General features: G+C 39.6%; 1 protein-coding gene across 1 annotated transcript in view; it reads left to right on the top strand.

The window, feature by feature from the left end:
• The first annotated feature begins 28 nt into the window (after nucleotides 1–28).
• Nucleotides 29–20,060, top strand: part of PTPRK (protein tyrosine phosphatase receptor type K) — a 586,650-nt gene continuing 566,618 nt past the window's right edge. The window contains exon 1 of the mRNA XM_017879345.1: nucleotides 29–486. Within this exon, the coding sequence (XP_017734834.1) occupies nucleotides 390–486 (97 nt within the window). The 5' untranslated portion in view covers nucleotides 29–389. The remainder of the gene's footprint in view (nucleotides 487–20,060) is intronic.

Genomic DNA, 20,060 nt, shown 5'->3' with positions numbered 1-20,060 from the left:
CGCGCGGCCGGCGCTGGCGCGCGTCTCTCCGGCAGGAGGCGGCGGCGGCGCCGCGCCCGAGCCCGCATTCCTCAGAAGCGCCCGGAGCCCGCGGGGCGACGTCACCCCCGGCTCCGCCCCCGTCCCTCCCCGAGCAAAGTAACTCTTGACTAACAGGAGCAGCCTCCGCCGAGCATGGAGAGCTGCCGCCGCGGCCGGCCGGCGACGCTGGCGACGCTTTCGCCCCAGAGGTAGTTTGGCGACCGCGAAGAAGGAAAAAGTGCGGGCGGGCGGCTGTCCTCTCCCCGTCCTCAGCCCGCGAGGCCCGGCCCGCGCCTCCGTCGTGGATTTCGCGGCGATTCCCCCGGCAGCTCTTTGCAAAGCTGCTTGAAACTTCTCCCAAACTCGGCATGGATACGGCGGCGGCGGCGCTGCCTGCTTTTGTGGCGCTCTTGTTCCTCTCCCCTTGGCCTCTCCTGGGGTCGGCCCACGGCCAGTTCTCCGCAGGTGAGTGGCCGGGGGGCGTCCCCGACTAACGCCCGGAGTCCTGGGCTCACGAGGGGTGAGCCAGGTCCCCGCCAGGACTGGGGACAAGGATCGTGGGGAGCTCTCGCGGTCCGTCGGGGGTGGGGCATACAGGGTACAAGGAGGGCTGTCCCCAGAGTTCGTGCCAGGTGGGACGTGGGGCACCCATTGTTCCTCTCCGAAGCTCGCTCGGGGCGCACGCTGGCACGGTCGAGCCGGAGACTGTGGGGACCTGCTGGCTTCGGCATCTCGCGTGGCCTGCGCCGGGCTAGTGGGGAAGAGAGAAAGAAAAAGTAGTTACGACTCGGGTGACGGCGCTCTGTTGCTTGTGGTGCGGGCTTGTTGCTGTCTGCCACTTGGGTGTTTAAACAAATTCCCCGGGAAGCCATTGTCAGAAATGTGGAGATTCGAAGGGACTGACCTCGGCGCGCTTTGCCAGGTGCTTTTTGTCCCGGGAATAACCTCCCCTGACTATTGTCTAACTACTTCCCCGTCCCTCCCCGAGTCCCATTTCTCCTCCCCCAGCGCTGGGTTGCTCCTGGGCTTGCCCTGTGCGCTTGGGCACTGCCTGGAGCATGTTCTGTGTGTGTGTCGGCGGAGCCCTGTAAGATGTGTTGAAATGCGGTTCTAAGGACCCACTCCGAGCGTTCATGGGGATCGAGGTCTGGCGCCCGGCGGAGGGAGCCTGACTCGCGCCTGGGAGCCCGCTCCTCGGGCAAAACCACTGCCAGGCTGGCCCCGCGCCCCCCGGATCCGGCCTGGGGCTGGAAGCGGACTGTAAATGACTGCCTTCCGCCGGGGGAACCCAAAAGGAGACATGTGGAGCGTCTCGCAGTAGCCCTGGGCGTTCTCGGTCAAGCGGCTCAAAGAAGTACGTGAACCGCGGCTTTCCCGGTCCCGCCCTCTGTTCCCCTCCAGTTTTGTTATCCTTCATGTAGGTTGGTTGCTTCTTTCGTTCTCTCCTCTGGGTGCTCTGAACTTTCACCAGGTGGACGCTGGGGAGCGGGCTCCCAAGCACTTGTCTGCCTCCCGCCTGTCCTGACAACTTTTCTGGCCAACCTACCCAGCTTAGCTTGGCTGGCGAGCGCAACCGCTGCTGGGGTTCGCGGTGCAGATGGAGACGAAGAGGTGGCCAGGGGGTGATGGAGAAGACGGGAAAAGCGACAGCCGCGCTCCTGGCTGAAGCCGCAGGACGCAAAGAACTTACTTAGTACCTGACAGTTTCTCACGTTGTTGTGGCTGCCCTGTTTCCTGGAAATAAACTCAAATTGTTGTTTTCTGGAGTAATCGTTTATTTCCCTTCCATTGCCCTCTTATCCCCGCCCCCTTTAGAACTCTGTAAAGGGAGTTAAACAACAGATCCAGGTGGCAGCGTGTGTCGTACATTCAGGCAGAGATTATGAAATGGCAGCATGCAGAGGAAAAGCCCTGTATATAGGTGATGTACGCAGAGGGTAACAGCTCTGTGCAAAGAATGATCCGATGATTTAATTGAATTCTTTCTGGAGTAAGCACTACTGCATGCATCTCTGACATATAATGCCCGTTAGTATTGAAACCGTGCTTGATGTAACTCATTATATGCAGGCAAGTTGGAGTGAGTATTGATTTCTGAACAGTGTTTGTCACTGCACCGAGAGCCTACGCTTGAAAAGGCTTGTAGTTTGTTAATTGAAAGTTTGAACTCTACCAGTTGCATGATTAAACTTACATGTATTCAAGAGTTGCAACTATTAATGTCGCCACAGCTGATGGATATATTTTCAGCAGTAAAGAAACTTTTCTTTTTCTCTTTTTAAATGTTATTTACCCTTTAATTAACAAGTAAATATTACGTTTCCTCCAGCTGAATGTGCAAATGAGCTTTTTTGATACCTGGAGTTTAGAATGTACAATAAACAATTGTGTTCTTAGATATCTAGTTCTAAGTACTTTAACTAAATATGCCTGGCTTTCTTTAGTGACAAGCATAACATTTGATATTATGTTGTATATTTAATTAATATAATGTGCATTCCTGAAAAGTACAGTAATCACACGATTGCATCTCAAGATTTTGCCCGTTAGGGATGTATGCCCAGAAATGAATGTCTTTTATTCCCAGAGTTTAAAGTCAGATTGTGGATTTGCCTTTCTTCACAAATTATAAGTTTGTTTTGTTAATACTTCCTTTTTTCTGGCTATCATAAATCATCTGATTTTTTTGTCATAAAATTCTATGGCAGTCAGATTTGTTGCAGACATAGATTAGAGATGTATTAGAGATTGGAGGTGTATTCTATTTTTCTGTTTTTTCTTATATGTTACTTTAAATAGTGAACTTTTATTCCTTTTGAGAAATTTAAATAAACACACTTTAAAAGTTCAAGACAAATTCATGTTGAGAATTTAAAAATATCTTAAGTATGTCTTTCAAATAATATTCATTGAGATCAGTTTACTTTCTGATATCATGTGGTCCCTAATGTAGTAAGCTTCAAAAGCAAATTTTGAAAGGCTGAGCATTGAAAATATATGACATGTGTCGTATACTTACTCGGTTTTCTTTGTTTAAACCAAAAATGCAAGAGTGTTTTCATTATTGTGACTTTTTTTCTTAGCTTTTACAGTTAAAGTGTAAAACTGCTGCACTGTGAGCCTCTTTAAAACCAGAACTTTCTGTAAATCTCAACTCATATATTCTTTCAGTTTCATCTCTCACTTAAAATGACCCCCATGTCATATCTGAGGAAACCGAGGCATAGAAGAATAAAGAAGTATTAAAGTTTATTCACTGGGTTGTATAGCTATGATATCTTGATATCATAATATAATAAAGTTTTCTGTAGGACTTAGATGACTGACGAAACCAGATGCAGGTAAGGTGATTTGGAAACTCAGCTTTCTCATCTGTAAAATGGGGATAATAATACCCGACTTGACCTTTCCACATGGTTTTTATGATCAAATGAAGTAATTTATGGGAACTAGCACTGTAAATTGCAAAGCATTGTGCAGCTATCTGGGGTGTAATCATCATTAAGTGCCTTAGTTTTGGCTTTTTACTGCTTCCAAATTCTCTCTCCAGTAAGTGCAGGCTGTTCAGGATTTGTGTGTGTGTGTGTGTGTGCGCACATCTGTGTGTTTTCACTCAGTCAGTCATTCATTTTAATTGTTAAACATAATTATTGTTAAACATAAACATACTAGATTGGCCAGACCATAATTTTGTCAGCACAATGATCGATTATCCTTAATTTTTTTTTAAATTTACCTTGTATAAATCCTTACTTGAGTTAGACCCGTGGAAGAGTCACTATTAACATTCCTAGTGTTTCTAACTACAGAAAAAAATTATTTTTAGTCAGTTTCTTTAGCTGTTTGTTTAACTGTTGGTTCAGCTTTTCAACTCTGTGTTGAGAATAATATGTAGCTTTTTAGATGCAGTCTTATCAACGACCTAGAGAGGGACCATTGTCTCTCTTGTATGATAGGAGCCTGGAAATACAGCTCGAGATCCTGCTTTGTCTATAGCTCCTGCCATGTCACCCTGTTGATGTGCACTCACCTGATCCTTAGTACCCTGTAACTCATCTAAGCAGCACCTGAGCAATAGCTGACTCCTTGTTGTCTCTTTATGTGAAATTAATTTCTCTTACACTTTTTACCTGCTCGGAAGGTGTATTGGAGCCAGCTTGCTTTAAGGTTTGCCTGTTAGTTTTTTTTTGGTTTAGATTGGCTAAATATCCCTCAGTCCTTCAATTCATTAAAACTCCACATTCTAGTCACTAGCAATCATATGTAGCTGGACATTTCCAGAACTGTTTTTTCTCTCTCTAGTCCCCTTGTATCTGACTGTTGATTTTCCTAGATCGCGAGATGTAGTTTTGTGTCTGGCCTACCCAGATGGAAAGAGGCGAGTCTGGCTGCTGTTTGGACATTGGCATGTGTACTGCTGACAGCTCTCTCTTTGTGTTCATAAATGTGAATTTGAAAAATAAATCAACCCCTCTGCCTCTCTGCCCCCTCCCACACTCCCTCCTACTCTTTTCTAGCAAAAACAGAGCCCCACATACATATACACAAGATCACAGCCCTTTTGGTTTTGCCAAATATATTTTAGTGTTGTACATGTCCTTAAGAACTGGAAATATGACTCATCCACTAACCAAAGCTAATGCCAGCATTCCCACCAACTCTCATATTTCTAGCATTTATGGTTTGTTACAGGTTTTTCTGGCCTTTAAAGGAATATTTAATTCATGTGATATGATTCCATATAGAAAAAGTGTGTTGGCTACTAATATTTTTAAAGTGCAGTGTACCAGGTCTACTCAAACTGGTGTTAAAAACAGTGTAAATCATGCTAAGTAGGGATCTATGCTGCTCCCATTTCCCCTACTTGCTTTTCATGGAGGGCAGGAAGAGAGATGCTGGAAGATTGAGAGCAGGAAGCATCAAGAGAGTTTACAGATTGTTCTTAAAGACAAAACAAAGAACACAGGGATTCTGTGTGTGTGCACATGTGTGTGTGTGTGTGTGTGTATGTGTCTTTGATCTTTTACTTAATTTTTAGAAGAGGAAAAAAAGTCCTATTTTTGGCTTGTCTATTGAAATCAGCCTTTGCCTTTGCCCAAGCACATTTATTTCTAGTTCTGTCAATGTAAAAATTTCCCTCTGTGTATTCCTCTCAGTCTTTATGCTTTGATCATATGTATCTGGTCTGTGTTCCTTTATCAAATGGTGTTTCTTTTTGCCTAAAAAGATGTAATTGCTTTTGAACATGACTTGTTTTTTTAATCAAAACTCATGCTGTTTGTCATAGTACTAAAAAAAAAAGTACAAGACACCAATTCCTGATAGGTCTTAAAATAGTATTTGATAACAAAGTAAGTGAATAATACATTAATCCGGCTAATTTTTATTTCAATTGAAGCAAAAAGCAAATGTGTGTATCCATGAATTAATCTTTTAATGTCACAGAATGTTCATTTGTTGCTGTCTCTGAAAGTCTTTGAGTTCCCTTTTATAAATGGGGATAGACAATTTCAGAACCATATTGCTTGATATTTTGAGATAAGTGAGATGAGTTACATACAACTATGCTTTGGAAAACTTAAAAAATATTATGATGTTTGATGTCATTGTGAACTCTGAATAGTCTATAAACTTAACACTCCACATTAGTGCAAATGTGTTTTGTGAAAATACTCCTAAAGAAATGTAGTTTCACATAAAAGGTTTTTAAAGTTTCATGAAGATTCTGTTGCGGGAAGTATGTTTATTTTCCTTTTGTATTCTTGTGGGAATTCTTTTGATCTGTATTTAATATTTTAATAATGAAAACTAAGTGTATGTAATTTAAAAACTTAGTTTTGTGAGTATTTTTTAGATTGTTGAGGTTCTGGAAAACACTGGGCCTGGGATCTAAGGATCACATTTATCCTCTCGTGGAACATTGCCATTTCCCCACTTAACTCTGGTTGAATTTTTTGGCATTCTCCTTTGTGTGTTGATAATCCATAAAAATTACAAGTGGCTTATTTTGTCACTTAACAGTTGTTTTAGGATCAAATTAAGTTGTCCTAAATGGACTAATCCGTGTTTCCACTTAATATGATTATTGAGCTCCGATAATGAAAATGATGAACAGGGCAGTGCTGGCTGAATCCTCCAACAGGTGTCATTCTAGGAATTGTTTTAATAAGGGGAATTCAGAAACAAGGCCAAATAAAATAGTGTGTAGTGGAGTTATTGTTTGTATTTATTTTGTTGGGAAATGTGAAAGATGTAAGTATGTAGTCCCGTGTGTGAATACACACACACACACACACACACACACACACACATATACACCTCTTAACAATGCTAGGACTTAGTTGTAGAAACATTTAGGTTAGAAGGAAGGTAAGGACATCTAGACATCTAGAGATGGTATCAAAACTCCGTACTTACGTTTTTGGAAAGAGTAGTGACAATAGATCATTACTTTATTTCATAGATATAGAAACAAGAGGAAAATAAGCTGTATATAATCTATACTATTTACTATGCTATACTGTTATACTTTAAGGATAAAATAATAAATCTTTCTCAAGATTGGTGTCTATTTATATAAACCCTTCCCAGTGCAGCCTGTTCCTTAACCAGCTGCTCATAGGCCGATTCTCCAAACGTTGTTCAAGGCTGCAGCTGACCAGCCACAGAAATTCCCCTAATCCTTATTGGACAGTGGAGGTGACCTAGCAGCTGCTTAAGTGGCAGACTGGCAACAGTTCCTTGATGTGATTTTTCTTAGGTCATTCAGTAAATTCAAGAGTAGAGAGGAAGGCTTTCTAGGGTCCTCACTACCCACCCAGGGATTGATGCCTGATTGCTTCATGGTCATTGTATTCCTCGCTGCAAGGTGTCCTGGGATTTTGTGGTTCATGGACCAATATAATTAGCATCATCTGGAAACTTGTGATGATGTGTGATCATCTATCAGAGCCACCCCAGATTTACTGAATCAGAATCTGCATTTTAATTAAATCCCCAGGTGATTTGATGGAAGATTTAATTCTGAGAAACGCTGCTCTAGGACAAAGAAAGCTCAGCTTAAAAAGATTGTCACATGCACTTTACTGTAGAATTTCAAGAGGATTGCAAAAGGATTAATTATAACCTATAATACATTTCCTTGGATTTTATATTTCTTTTTCCTTTCTTTGTCTCTTTCTTTTCTTTTCTTTTCTTTTTATGGAGATGGAGTGTCGTCCTGTCACCCAAGCTGGAGTGCAGTGGAACGATCTCGGCTCACTGCAACTTCTGCCTTCTGGGTTCAAGAGATTCTCCTGCCACAGTCTTCCAAGTAGCTGAGATTACAGGTGCACCACCATGCCCAGCTAACTTTTGTAGTTTTAGTAGAGATGGGGTTTTACCATGTTGCTCAGACTGGTCATGAACTCCTGAGCTGAAGTGATATTCCTATTTCAGCCTTCCAAAGTGCTGGGATTACAGGTGTGAACCACTATGCCCGGCCCCCGGAGTTATATTTCTGATCAATATTTGCTTGAGTATTATTTAGCATTCCAGACACATCAAAACAACAGTACTATAGAAGTTTTTTAAAAGAATGCTCAGACGATTTTGAAAAAAAATGTTCATAAGAGACTAAAAATAAGACTAGTTTTGGTTATGAATATTTTGTATAAGAATATTTAAAGATAAACATACTCTTTAAGGAACCAAACATGCTATATGCAAATCATTTTTAGCATAATGTTATGTTGATACAGGAAATACTATTCCTTCTGATATTACTAGTAACAGTCTCTTGCTTTATAATTCTTTTTTTCATCTAAGTGTTATTTAAGATCTTTGTAATAAGGAGCTCATTTATAGGACAGTCAAATTTAATGAATGGGAGTTAGTAGGTAGAATGCATTAAATATAACTGGTGTTCTTTTATTATCTTTTGTGCTCATATTTAAGAACAAATTCTTGTCAGTTTTCTCAAGAGAAAATTATGATGTAATAGACAGTGTACACTATTCATGTCAAAACACAATTTTACTTGCATTTTATAGCTTGCTTTAGCATTCTTTTAGAAAATGAATTTTCCCAGAAGACCTAATTGCCTTCTTATTAATGAGCCTGTAAGTGTTTTTTGTTATCCATTTACTATTCTAAATGTGTCTACTTGTGCTAGCTGTTTCAACAGTGATGTCTCTGATTAAATCACAACTGCTATATTTTTTTTCCATTCACTCGTGATTCAGAAAATACTGGCATAATGACATGGTTATGGCAGAGACTAATAAAAAACAAGAAGTAAAAATTAATATTCACCCATTACGGTTGACTGTATCATGAGATCAGAAGCTGGAGTTTGGGATAATAGCAACATTCTCTACATTTTTGATACTGTAAATAAAAGTCTGCCTAACCTATATTGTCTTAAATATAAAATATATAATTTATTGAATTAATTAACTGTAAATCAGTATGATTTCCGTATGTACTTAGTTTAGACACTGCCGTTTAAAGAAAGAGGTTTAATAGGAGACTGATCACTGTTAGAGGAGAAGTAGTGATGGGGAAACTCTGAGAGAGCACTTTCATATATCTTCAAGAGTTTTACAGTTACTTTTTCTAATTTTACTCCAAATTCTAGAACTTGTCTTTTTTACTAGTCCTGCTTTTATTCTTATGAGCCATAATTAGGTTCATTTATTTTTTTACATGTTGGAGAAGAGAGCTTTTCCCAAAGCAATTGCAAAAATAACAATATGAGCTGCCATTTACTGAGAGCCCATGACCTGCTAGGGCCTGTGATCAGTGTTTTACATAATTTTAAATCCTCACAATATCCTTTAAGATGAGGATCATCTCCATTTTACAAACTAAGGCCTAGAGGGTTTAAGTAATAACTTGTCCCAAGTGGTTATGTGAGTCACTGGTAGAGTCAAGATTCGTTAATGAATGTACACAAATCTTAAAAGATTAGACATTTCTTTGGTTGTATCTTGGCAGAAAATGTAACCCAGACTGGTTGCAACAAAAGGTGAATTTATTTGTCTCTCCTAACTACAATTCAGGTGGAGCTTGATTTAGAAGTTGACATAATTCCAGAGACATGATGTTTCTCTGCCTGTTCAGTTTAGTTCTAGGGTATTCCAGGAGCTTTTTAGGCTCCATACAGAGGCATGATGGCTGTGGCAGCTCCCATCCGACAAGATCCCAGGTTCAAGTCCCTTAAGGAAATGTGAATTATCTGCTGCTTGCAACTGATAAGGCTCTAAGGTTTACAGTGATTGAATCCAGTAGATCATGTATCCAACCATTTAATCTAAGGCTCTGACTGAGGGGAAGTTAGTGGTTGATTGGCTTAGCCCAGGGTTTATAAACTTTCTGATGGGGAAGAAAGAAGGTGGGAGATGATGGGGAAGAGACAGTGGGATCAGATGGTTCCCTGTTGGGGACTACTAGTTGATCTCTAAGTGGGAAAGGGTGGAAGAGAAGGAGAGGAAAGAGGCAATTTGTGTCTGGCAGGCTTGTATACATTTACAGATCACCTGTTTTTAATCTGAGAGTATTTGTTGGCTTTCCTTTTAAGGACTACTTTAAAGCATGAATTTATATTATTTCTGTTATTTTATTTTCCTTGCCTCAGTATTGAATTAGTCTAACATTAAAAATTCATAGAATTTGGTGTTAAAAAAGACCTTAGAAATTAATGACCCCTTCATTTGACATAACTTGCCCAAAGTCACACAGGTAGGAAGAACTTGAGCTCAAATTAAAGATTTTAATGTATAGGTTAGTGTTCTTACAATATATATATATCATATACCAATGTATTCTCTCTATCTCTCTCTCTCTATATATATAATTTTCCTTAAGAGTAATCTATGTAGATAATTCTCATTTAAGATTAAAAAATTTTGGTTTGTATTCCAAATTTCTGAAACAATATTTCCAAATATAAACCTGACTTAATGATTGGATTTGAATAGTAATTGAATCCAATTGAATAGTAATTGAATATAAGGTGATAATATGTCTGTGAATGCAGGAGACCATCTTGGATAACTGCTTGGTTTTCAGATATCATGACAGAATTTATATATGTATGCATGTATAGGTGTTTGCATGTATGCATTTATTTATTTTTAATAGAAAGCATTGACACAGACAAAACCTGCTAACTCTACTATTTTTGAAAAGCTCAAGAGATGATGGTGATTTTATTTTTAATTTTGATCTTCTAACCTCTGCTGCCTAACTTTATTATGTATATTTGAGCAACATGGGATATTAGGAAGAGTTGCTATAAGAAATATCTTGAGGTACTCAGTAATGAATAAAATACAGAGAAGTAGCAGCTGTTTGCCTAGCTACCTCCTCTCCTAATGAGAGATTTACCCAGGCTGTTTTAGTCACATGTTAGTGCTAGTGGATTTGACTGAGGACCATGGCTGTGCCAGTTGAGGCCAGGGGATAGTCCCCAGGCACTTTAAAGGTCTGTAATGGCCCTTCAGTGGCCAGGGCAGCTGGCCTGGCACATAGGGGTGAAGGCAGTGGTTGAGAAGGAAGGTTTACTGACTTCATCATGCTTCTCTCTGTCACTGGAGGCTTGTTTTCATACACTTTTGTCTATTATCATAAATAACTTATTATAGTAACTTATGACTCTTTTTCTGTCTTATTTATGTCCTTATGTGATGACTGTCAGTCCTAAATGATGAAGTTTGTAACAATTTGCCCTAACCACCTGGTCGGTTGGAGCAGATTGCTATCTAGTGTTGACTCATTATGCCCCTTTATCTAAACCAACACTTAAATGCTCAGGAAATATATGAATGAGGTGAAGGAGCTGGCAGCAACCTACTTCAGAGCCAAAGCCTTTGGAGATCTATGCAGGAGGCTGTTGAATGCCCAGAGCATTGGCCTTGCTGCAGGATGACTTGTGTTCCAGTCTTAAGCTCTGTCACTTTCTGAGATTTGGGAGCAGTCCTTTCTGCTTGATCCTCATTTCTTTATCACCAAAATGAGAATATTGCAATGAAGAATGACTTTAATGTCTTGTCTAGTCTACTGAAGCAGACACTTTTAAGGTGAAAATGAATAATATATGTGAAAGTAGTTTTATATTTGTAAACTACCATAAAAATGTAAATTTTGTTAGGAATAGAAACTTTGACGATAAGGAAAGTATTGCCGAAGGCACAAAAAGTGTATATGCTGAAGAATGGAAATGAAAACAATAAATGCTTCATATATTTGCATGTTTAAGTGATACATTGCCTCTCAGTGTTGGGGAAGGTGGTATAATAAAGAGGAGTGAGCATGCTTCTTGTGAATAATGGGTGATTCTGCAATCATGTATCAAAAAGTGCAGTCTCCCCCCCAAATTTTTTCACATATATGTACTTCCTATGTATGTATAAATAAACTTTAATGCTACCAAGTAGTTCAGTAGCCCTCCCATATCTCTGGGGGATACATTCCAAGGTGACCAGTAGATGTCTGAAACTCATATAGAACCCACCCTTATATATACTATACTATGTTGTTTCAATTGACAGTGGAAATGGCTACTGAGTGACTAACAGGCAAATGGCCTGTACAATATGGACACACTAGACAAAGGGATGCTTCATGTCTCAGGTAGGATGGAGTGAGACAGCATGTGATTTCGTCACGCTACTCAGAATGGTGTGTAATTTAAAAGTTATTTATGTCCGAAATTTTTTTGTTTTCTTTAGACAGAGTTTCGCTCTTATTGCTCAGGCTGGAGTGCAGTGGCATGATCTTGGCTCACTGCAACCTCTGCCTCCCGAGTTCAAGCGATTCTCCTGCCTTAGCCTCCCAAGTAGCTGGGATCACAGGCACCCATCTCCACCATTCCTGGCTAATTTTTGTGTTTTTACTAGAGACGGGGTTTTGCCATGTTGGCCAGGCTGATCTTGAACTCCTGACCTAAGGTGACCTGTCCGCCTCAGCCTCCCAAAGTGCTGGGATTACAGGTGTGAACCACAGAGCCCTGCCTGAAATTTTCATTTAATATTTTTAGGCCACAGTTGACCAAGGGCAGCTGAAACCACAGAAAGTGAAACTTTGGGTAAGGGGGTCTACTGTATTTGTATTTCCTCCAGATATTCAATATAGATTATGTGATTATAAAATAAGTTGTTAAAGAAATGTAAACATGTTTTAAGTACTTATATATATCGTATATAGAAAGCTGTGTGTATACTTTTTTCCTTTTAAAATTTTTCATGATGAGCTAGAACATGCTCTTGTCATCAGAGCTGTTCTGCACACGATTCTGATGAGGTTTATATACTTTGATTTATTCTTTGACTTCATGTATCTTTGAACACCTTACTATGTGCCCATACTGTGCCAGGTTTTGAGTGTGCTGGCAAGTAAGCCAACAGTAACTTGTCCCAGTGCCTGTGAAGCATTTATGATGTTAATGACTTTTAAGGCATGGTAATATTTGCTTCACTCCCCACTTCCAGTGATTCACAAATGAAGTGTGGGGCTTTTTTGGTAACTGACCATATATTTTGTAACTGACCATACTCCTGAGATGTGGCAAGTATCAAAGCTCTGTCTGTCTCAGTTTGCTGATTCACTTCAGAACTTGCCTAGGATAATTCCAGCCCATCTGTAGTCTTTCCATGGTCTTGAAACTACTCAAACAAGTAAAAGCCTACCGAAAAAGAATTACAAAAACATTGCCACAATGATAGTAAAATTCCACCAAGTGGAATTTCCCAAAAGTTGAGTAATCTGAAATGTAAACAAAGTCAGGCAGAGGAGAGAGCACATTTGTTTTCTGGAGGTTTGCTGTCACTAACTCTCCCTCTGGAAGCAGAATCGGGAAGATTGGTGAACAACCTCTTAGACTACGGTGTATGTCAGTATGCATTTACAACCTGAACATTCACATGCAGAATCCTTGGTTGTTTGGCTGCAGAATCCTATTTGCTCTGACCTGCAGCTGCTTATGAACTGCCTCTGTTGCCTGGACTTTGATCAGCCCTCTCTCTGCTATTGCTTCTGCAGCCCATTGCCCTGTGTAGTAGGCATCGACAAGAGAGGGAGGCCAGTGGCTGGCAGAGTCCTATCATCCAGGAATGAGGGTGGGCTATGACCATCACCTAATTGCCCTGGCACCTGCATCCCATAAGGCACTTTTTGGTCATTCATTATGAAGGGGACAACAGTAGTTATTTAAATACACTCATGGTCTTACCAGGAAATGGGGATTTTGAACTTCAGTCTTAAAGGAGGCCCACATGGTCTCTAGTGTGTGAATTAAGGAGAAAAAAGCAATTTTGGAGAAGTGTAAATTTTTTCTAAGCCAAATTAAAATTACCAAATTACATATACCCAAGGTTCAAATATAGAAATTTAAAAAACTATTTTGTGTTAAGTCACTGATATTTTATGCCCATTTTATGTTTAAGTAAAAGAATACTTATCAAATGCTGATCTCCACACATAGTATAGAGCATAGTGTTAAAGAATGTGGACATTGGGACTTGACTGCTTGAGTGAGAATATATGTTCCAACATGTTATTACTACATGATCTGACCACTTTCCTTCAGTTTCCACATCTTCAAAATGGGAAAGTACCCATTTCAGATAGAAGTTTTGAGAAATATTGAGTTACAGTGCTTAAATGAGTGCCTGACACACTAATAAAATTTGTCTATTTTAGTTATTATTGTTAATGAAATTGCCAGTGTTTGCAGAATATCTAATCTCACGCTGTTATCTTTTAAAATTTCTAACTACATTATCTTTTACTTTAAAATAAAACCACCAGAGAATAGATAATAGGAAGCCTGAAGTAAATCAACTCAGTATGCTGATAGCAAAGACCACAAGCATCACTTTATAGAATATAATCCAGTGTTTATGAAAACAAGAGGCAAATTTATTCTTTTACTCTGTCATCCAGGCTGGAATGCAGTGGTGTGAACATAGCTCTCTGCGGCCTCAACCTCCTGGGCTCAAGCAGTCCTCTTGCCTCAGCCTTCAGAGTAGCTGGGACCGCAGGCGTGCGCCACCATACCTGGCTAATTTTTAAAAATTTTTTTGTAGAGATCAGATTCTCGCCATGTATAAAACCCTACCCAACATCTTTGGAAAATGCATTTAAAATTCTCTAGGTGGGTTGAGGGAGGTGGAAAGTTTTTGACCTACAAACAATTTCTTACCTTCTAGAACGATTTAATCTCAGATGATAAAATATGAAAATTCTAAATTGGAATAAGGTTAAAATAAGAATTGACCAGAAAGTGGAGGAATGAAATCTCTGCCACTCCAAGCAGTGCCCATCCCAGTAAGTATTATGTCCTATCTGGGAGTAGCACTCAGATTTAGAATGAGATAATTAGAATTAATCAACAAGATAAGAGGGATCTCTTTAATGCCTAAGAATGTTGGTATATTGTTTCCCCAATGGTTATAGAATGAGGAAGGAATATCAGTATTGCTTCTGTTTGCATTTGACACATATGCTAAACAAATGCACTGGCCTTTAGAACATGTGTTTATGAATTCTATATAACATTTTCTTTTCTTTTCTTTTGAAGGTTGTCTAGCTGTTTAATTTTCCTTAGTTCACAAAGCAATGAGGTAGTTTCAAATCTATTTGAACCCCAAGACTTTTTCAAGCTGCTGTCCTCTGAGTAAAGCCACTTAGTCCTGGCACATGGTGGAAAGGTCTGGCTAAAGTTTTGACAATTATTAGCTCATTTGCAGAATTGCTCTTTGGCCTGTCAACACAGAGGAAAACCTTTCCAAATTTTGAGAAGGATTTTATGTTTGACTCGAGCTTTAGATTTCTTTTATTTTTCCAACTTTTTAACACTACCTTTTCTAGCTTTAATGGACACAAACTTCTCTTTTCTTTGTGTAACACTTGTGCAGTCCAGATAGTAGAAATCCCTGTTAACTTTCTTACCAGAGAAGCTCTTTGCACTGCAGGCTGGAATCTCACTGAGATAATGTCCTTACAGTATTTGCAACTTTGTGTTCTGACTGGATGCTCCTACTAACCTAGGTCTTCTTTGTGATTGTGGTGGCAGCAACTGTCTTCATAAACTCATCTTCAGTTATTTTTTATTTTGTGTATTTGTTTATCTTTTTTGAGACAAAGTTTCGCTGTTGTTGCCCTGGCTGGAGTGCAATGGCATGATCTCGGTTTACTGCAATCTCCGCCTCCCAGGTTCAAGTGATTCTCCTGCCTCAGCCTCCCGAGTAGCCTCCCAAAGTTCTGAGATTGCAGGTGTGTGCCACCACGCATGGCTAATTTTGTATTTTTAGTAGAGATGGGGTTTCTTCCTGTGGTCAGGCGGGTCTTGAGCTCCTGACCTTAAGTGATCGGCCCGCCTCGGCCTCCCAAAGTGTTGGGATTATAGGCATGAACCACCGCCCGGCTACTCATCTTCATTTAAAAATTAAATTTCTTAGACTGGGAGTGGTGGCTCACGCCTGTAATCCCAGAACTTTGGGAGGCTGAGGTGGGTGAATCATGAGGCCAGGAAATCTAGATCATCCTGGCCAACATGTTGAAACCCCGTCTCTACTAAAAGTGCAAAATTTAGTTGGGCGTGGTAGTGCACACCTGTAGTCCCAGCTACTCAGGAGGCTGAGGCAGGAGAATCGCTTGAACCCAGGGGGCAGAAGTTGCAGTAAGCCGACATTGTGCCACTGCACTCCAGCCTGGTGACAGAGTGAGACTCCATCTCAAAAAAAAATTAAAAAAAAGTAAATTTCTTAAGTTGTTATCATTTTGGTGTACTGTTTGACCAGATTCAGTCTTAATAAAAGAAGCATTAACAAAACTTCACAACTTCTATGGCACATCTAAATTTAAATATGAAACAGTTCTAAAAGTAGGGATGTGTACATGCTTGTCCTGGACCCCAGAATCATGGCTCACTTATTATTTGGAAAGCAGACTGCTACATATGTTCATCACAATAATACCTAAAGGATACTGAATCAGAAAATGAGTAACTGAGAATGGGAGATCTATATAATGAAAACACTAGATAGTAGTATGCTTAAATATGATAATGTACATGAGAAGCCATAAATTTTAACCAGTGTGATTCAGGCCCTGACTTTCAATCTATTTGCACTAGGGTATTGGACAAACCCACAGCCAGGAAAGGTGAGCGCCGAGATTGCCAGAAGAACCCAGGTGCCCTGATTGCTTACTCCTTAGGCAACATTTCAGATTTTGCAAAGTACATTGTGCCCTTTCCCAGCTAATTCTTATCAGGAATACAGATCCCAGGTGAAGCCTGCTAATTGCTTTGAGGGCTGTTATTTTTACCTTTAATTTAGGTTCAGGAGTCTGTAGGGGCAATCCTTTGAATTTCTCAGTTACTTACTGTTCACTGAAGTATCCACTTGAGATCTTTCCTGGACTCCACAGTTTGTTCACAATTTGGCACACCATTGGCTGAAAGTACTCTATCCTTGCTCTTTGCTCATTGACAGTTATACTACAGGCTGCTTCCAGTTGCCAACACATTTTAGAAAAGCATATAATTTTGTTAAGAGTTTTTCCTGTTGCTTTCAAATGTAGTCAAGTAAAGGGTAGGGGACAGAGAAGGGGCAGGATGTCACATCAGCATTTACCTTTCCAGAGGCTAATGCTTTGAAAGAATAAGAGGTGTCCTTTTCGGTCAAGACTCTTATTGTTCTTGTCACCTAATTTATTGGCATTACAGTTGGATCACATGTTGTCTTTTATGTGAGCAATGACAAACAGGATATATCTATTCTGTACACTTTTGCATTTATGACAGAATGTCAAATATAATATCCTTCAAAGCTTGTTAAAACAAGTGATATCAGTCTGAGTTGTTAATATGGTCTTGTTGGCAACACCTTATTGGGGCAGGAACCATTGATTTGTGCATTTATAGGATTGATTACTATCCCTAATAAAGTTAGTCTGGTAGGCAAAAATAGCAAGCCCTTGTCTCTACACACACACAAAAATAATAATAACCTGGCATAGTGGTGCATGCTTGTAGTCCCAGCTATTTTGGATGCTGAGGCTGGAGGATTGCTTGAGCTCAGTAGTTAAAGGCTGCAGTGAGTGATGATTGGGTACTGCACTCTAGCTTGTGCAACGGAGAAAGACCTTGTCTGTAAAAAAAAAATACATAAAGTTAGGCTGGTGAGCTAGTGGTCTCTTCATTCAGCAAAATATGTATGACAGTTTATCTGATTTCTTTCATGTTAGTTTGGTTAAGTTAATCAAATAGTAAATGCATGCTCATTGTACCAGGCAGTGTGTATAGCACAGAGGGCAAAATGATATAGTTGACTAAGTCCCTGCACTTAATGACCTTACAGACTATTTAGAAGATCTAGAAATAAGTAAGATATAATTAAGAGTGGGAGGTACAAAAAGTACCATCAGGCCATCGATTGAGAAAATCCTTATGAATGGGCACAAAATGTACTTGGAAAAATGAGGAAGTAATAGTCATGGTGGTAATGTTTAATAATCCGCTCTGAAGCCAAAAAGTTCCGGTTTTTGTTTGTTTGTTTTGAGATGGAGTCTCGCTCTGTCACCCAGGCTGGAGTGCAGTGGCGCGATCTCAGTTCGTCGCAAACTCTGCCTCCCGACTTCAAGTGATTCTCCTGCCTCAGCTCTGAGTAGTTGGGGTTATAGGCATGTGCCATGAATTCAAAGCACCAATGTGACATCACTGAACACAAAATTAGGAAGAGATACATGGTAACACACTCTTATTTAGTATTTCCACCATACAGATACAAGAGAAGTAAATATCCTGCAAATATAATTAATAGTAATATAATTAGAAAGAGATAAGTTTTGATTTATTACCTCTGTTTTTAATATAATTCATTTAACTGTAAGTTTATATAATTTAATTTTAAATAACAGTTGTGACTAATAACTGGCCCACAAAATTCCTGAACATTTTAGCAACTGACTTTCAGGAGCTGGTATAGGCTGGTTTCAGCCCACTACTCCATGGCTTATAATTTGGGATATGGGTGTGAGGAATCCAGTGAGATAATCCTCTTTAATTATGGGATCTTTCTATAACACTTTCCTAATTGAACAGTTTAGTGTAAGAAAACATGGTCCGTTTTGAAATTCCTGGTGGGGGTTTGGTTATCAAGAAACTTTAGGTTCACTGATACAAAATGTTGATGTCAGAAGGCTTTGGTGCATCCACTGTGGAGCTTGATTTCAGGAATAAGTCCCCAAGAAGAAGACTTTTTCTGTTTAACTCAAATTTCCCCACTGTACAGGATTGACTCTCCTTGGTCTCAGGTATTGATATGACTATTCAAGCTCTCTTTAAGGCCTGTTAACTTAAGCACTGCTAGGACTATATAAAAGATAAACTTTTCAATGTCTTTGCATTATGGACATTTTTCATGCTAAACACCATATTTCCCAAATACTACACAGTAGGTAGTGCATTTTCAGCAAATGTTGCTTGTAAGTTACTACATAATCTTTGTACTAACAAACCTCTTGTGGCTCACAAGAACACCCAATATTTAAGTTATTCAGAAATATTGGAAGAATCAACATGTCAGTAAAAGTAGGTAGATTTTCATCCAATTCTGATATACATTGCCACTTTGATGGAATTTTATTTTGGGTGTATGTATGTGAAATTCTTAACATCTACAAAATATACATTATTAAATATAAAGCATGTTTTTTCATCTTAATACTGCATTTGAGCTTTTGATTTAATCATCTTTTATCATTATTTTCTACTGAATTATCAGTTACTTGTAAGCAGTTATTACTATTTGTTTATTTTTTATTTTTTTTTTTGAGACGGAGTCTCGCTCTGTCGCCCAGGCTGGAGTGCAGTGGCCAGATCTCAGCTTCAGATGTCAGCTCACTGCAAGCTCCACCCCCCGGGTTTACGCCATTCTCCTGCCTCAGCCTCCCGAGTAGCTGGGACTACAGGCGCCCGCCACCTCGCCCGGCTAGTTTTTTGTATTTTTTAGTAGAGACGGGGTTTCACCGTATTAGCCAGGATGGTCTCGATCTCCTGACCTCGTGATCCGCCCGTCTCGGCCTCCCAAAGTGCTGGGATTACAGGCTTGAGCCACTGCGCCCGGCCAGTTATTACTATTTGTTAGCTAAAGTTACTTTTGATTATTTCACTTAAATTTTAAAATTCTTTCATTATTTAATCTCTAGTAGTGTTAGAAAAGTGGAATGTTGTTTTAACATATGTTCTTATAATATTTGTTTATGTAGGACAAAAATATTTCATGTTTCAAAAAATGTCATGTAAGATTAATGTAGTACTAATTGGAAATTCCTGTGCTCCACATGCTTTGTTAGGCTCTGCCCACAAAAAACCTAGTGTCTAAAACTAAGATATTCACATTTTAAGGTATATTGTAAGAAAGTTCTTGAAATTGGCAGGTTGTGAATATGTTGTATATGTATTTTTTTCCCTTTTAATGGGAAGGGTGTGTGTGTGTGTGTGTGTGTGCGTGTGTGATTTGAGTTTAGTAATATATGACAAAGTGCTGACAGTCCCCAAGTGACCTAAGACTTATTTTGGGAAAATGGATTTTCTCCGTATGATTTCTCTTTGTATATCTTGTATAAAATCTTTTATCTTGTAGTTGGAAAAAAATTTACTTTCCCTTATATATGAACAATTTCAAGAATTTGGAAGCATGCCAAACTTTACAGTTTAAGCATAGATTTCAGACTGGGCCTGGTGGCTCACACCTGTAATCCCAGTACTTTGGAAGGCTGAGACAGGTGGATCATTTGAGGTCAGGAGTTTGAGACCAGCCTGGCCAATGTGGTGAAACCCCGTCTCTACGAAAAATAAAAAATTAGCTGGGTGTGGTGGCACGCACTTGTAGTCCGAGCCTACCTGGGAGGCTGAGGCAGGAGGATCGCTTGAGCCCAGGAGGCGGAGGTTGCAGTGAGTCAAGATTATGCCACTGCACTTATCCCAGGCAACAAGGTATAGATTTCATAACAAATATTTCCCAGACTGTGCAAAACAAAATGTAGATGAT

The sequence above is a fragment of the Rhinopithecus bieti genome, unplaced genomic scaffold (genome assembly GCF_001698545.2).
Source record: "Rhinopithecus bieti isolate Rb0 unplaced genomic scaffold, ASM169854v2 scaffold_19, whole genome shotgun sequence".
Taxonomy (NCBI): Eukaryota; Metazoa; Chordata; class Mammalia; order Primates; family Cercopithecidae; genus Rhinopithecus; species Rhinopithecus bieti.
The sequence above is the reverse complement of the archived record's forward strand: the minus strand, read 5'-3'. Positions and strand labels throughout refer to the sequence as shown.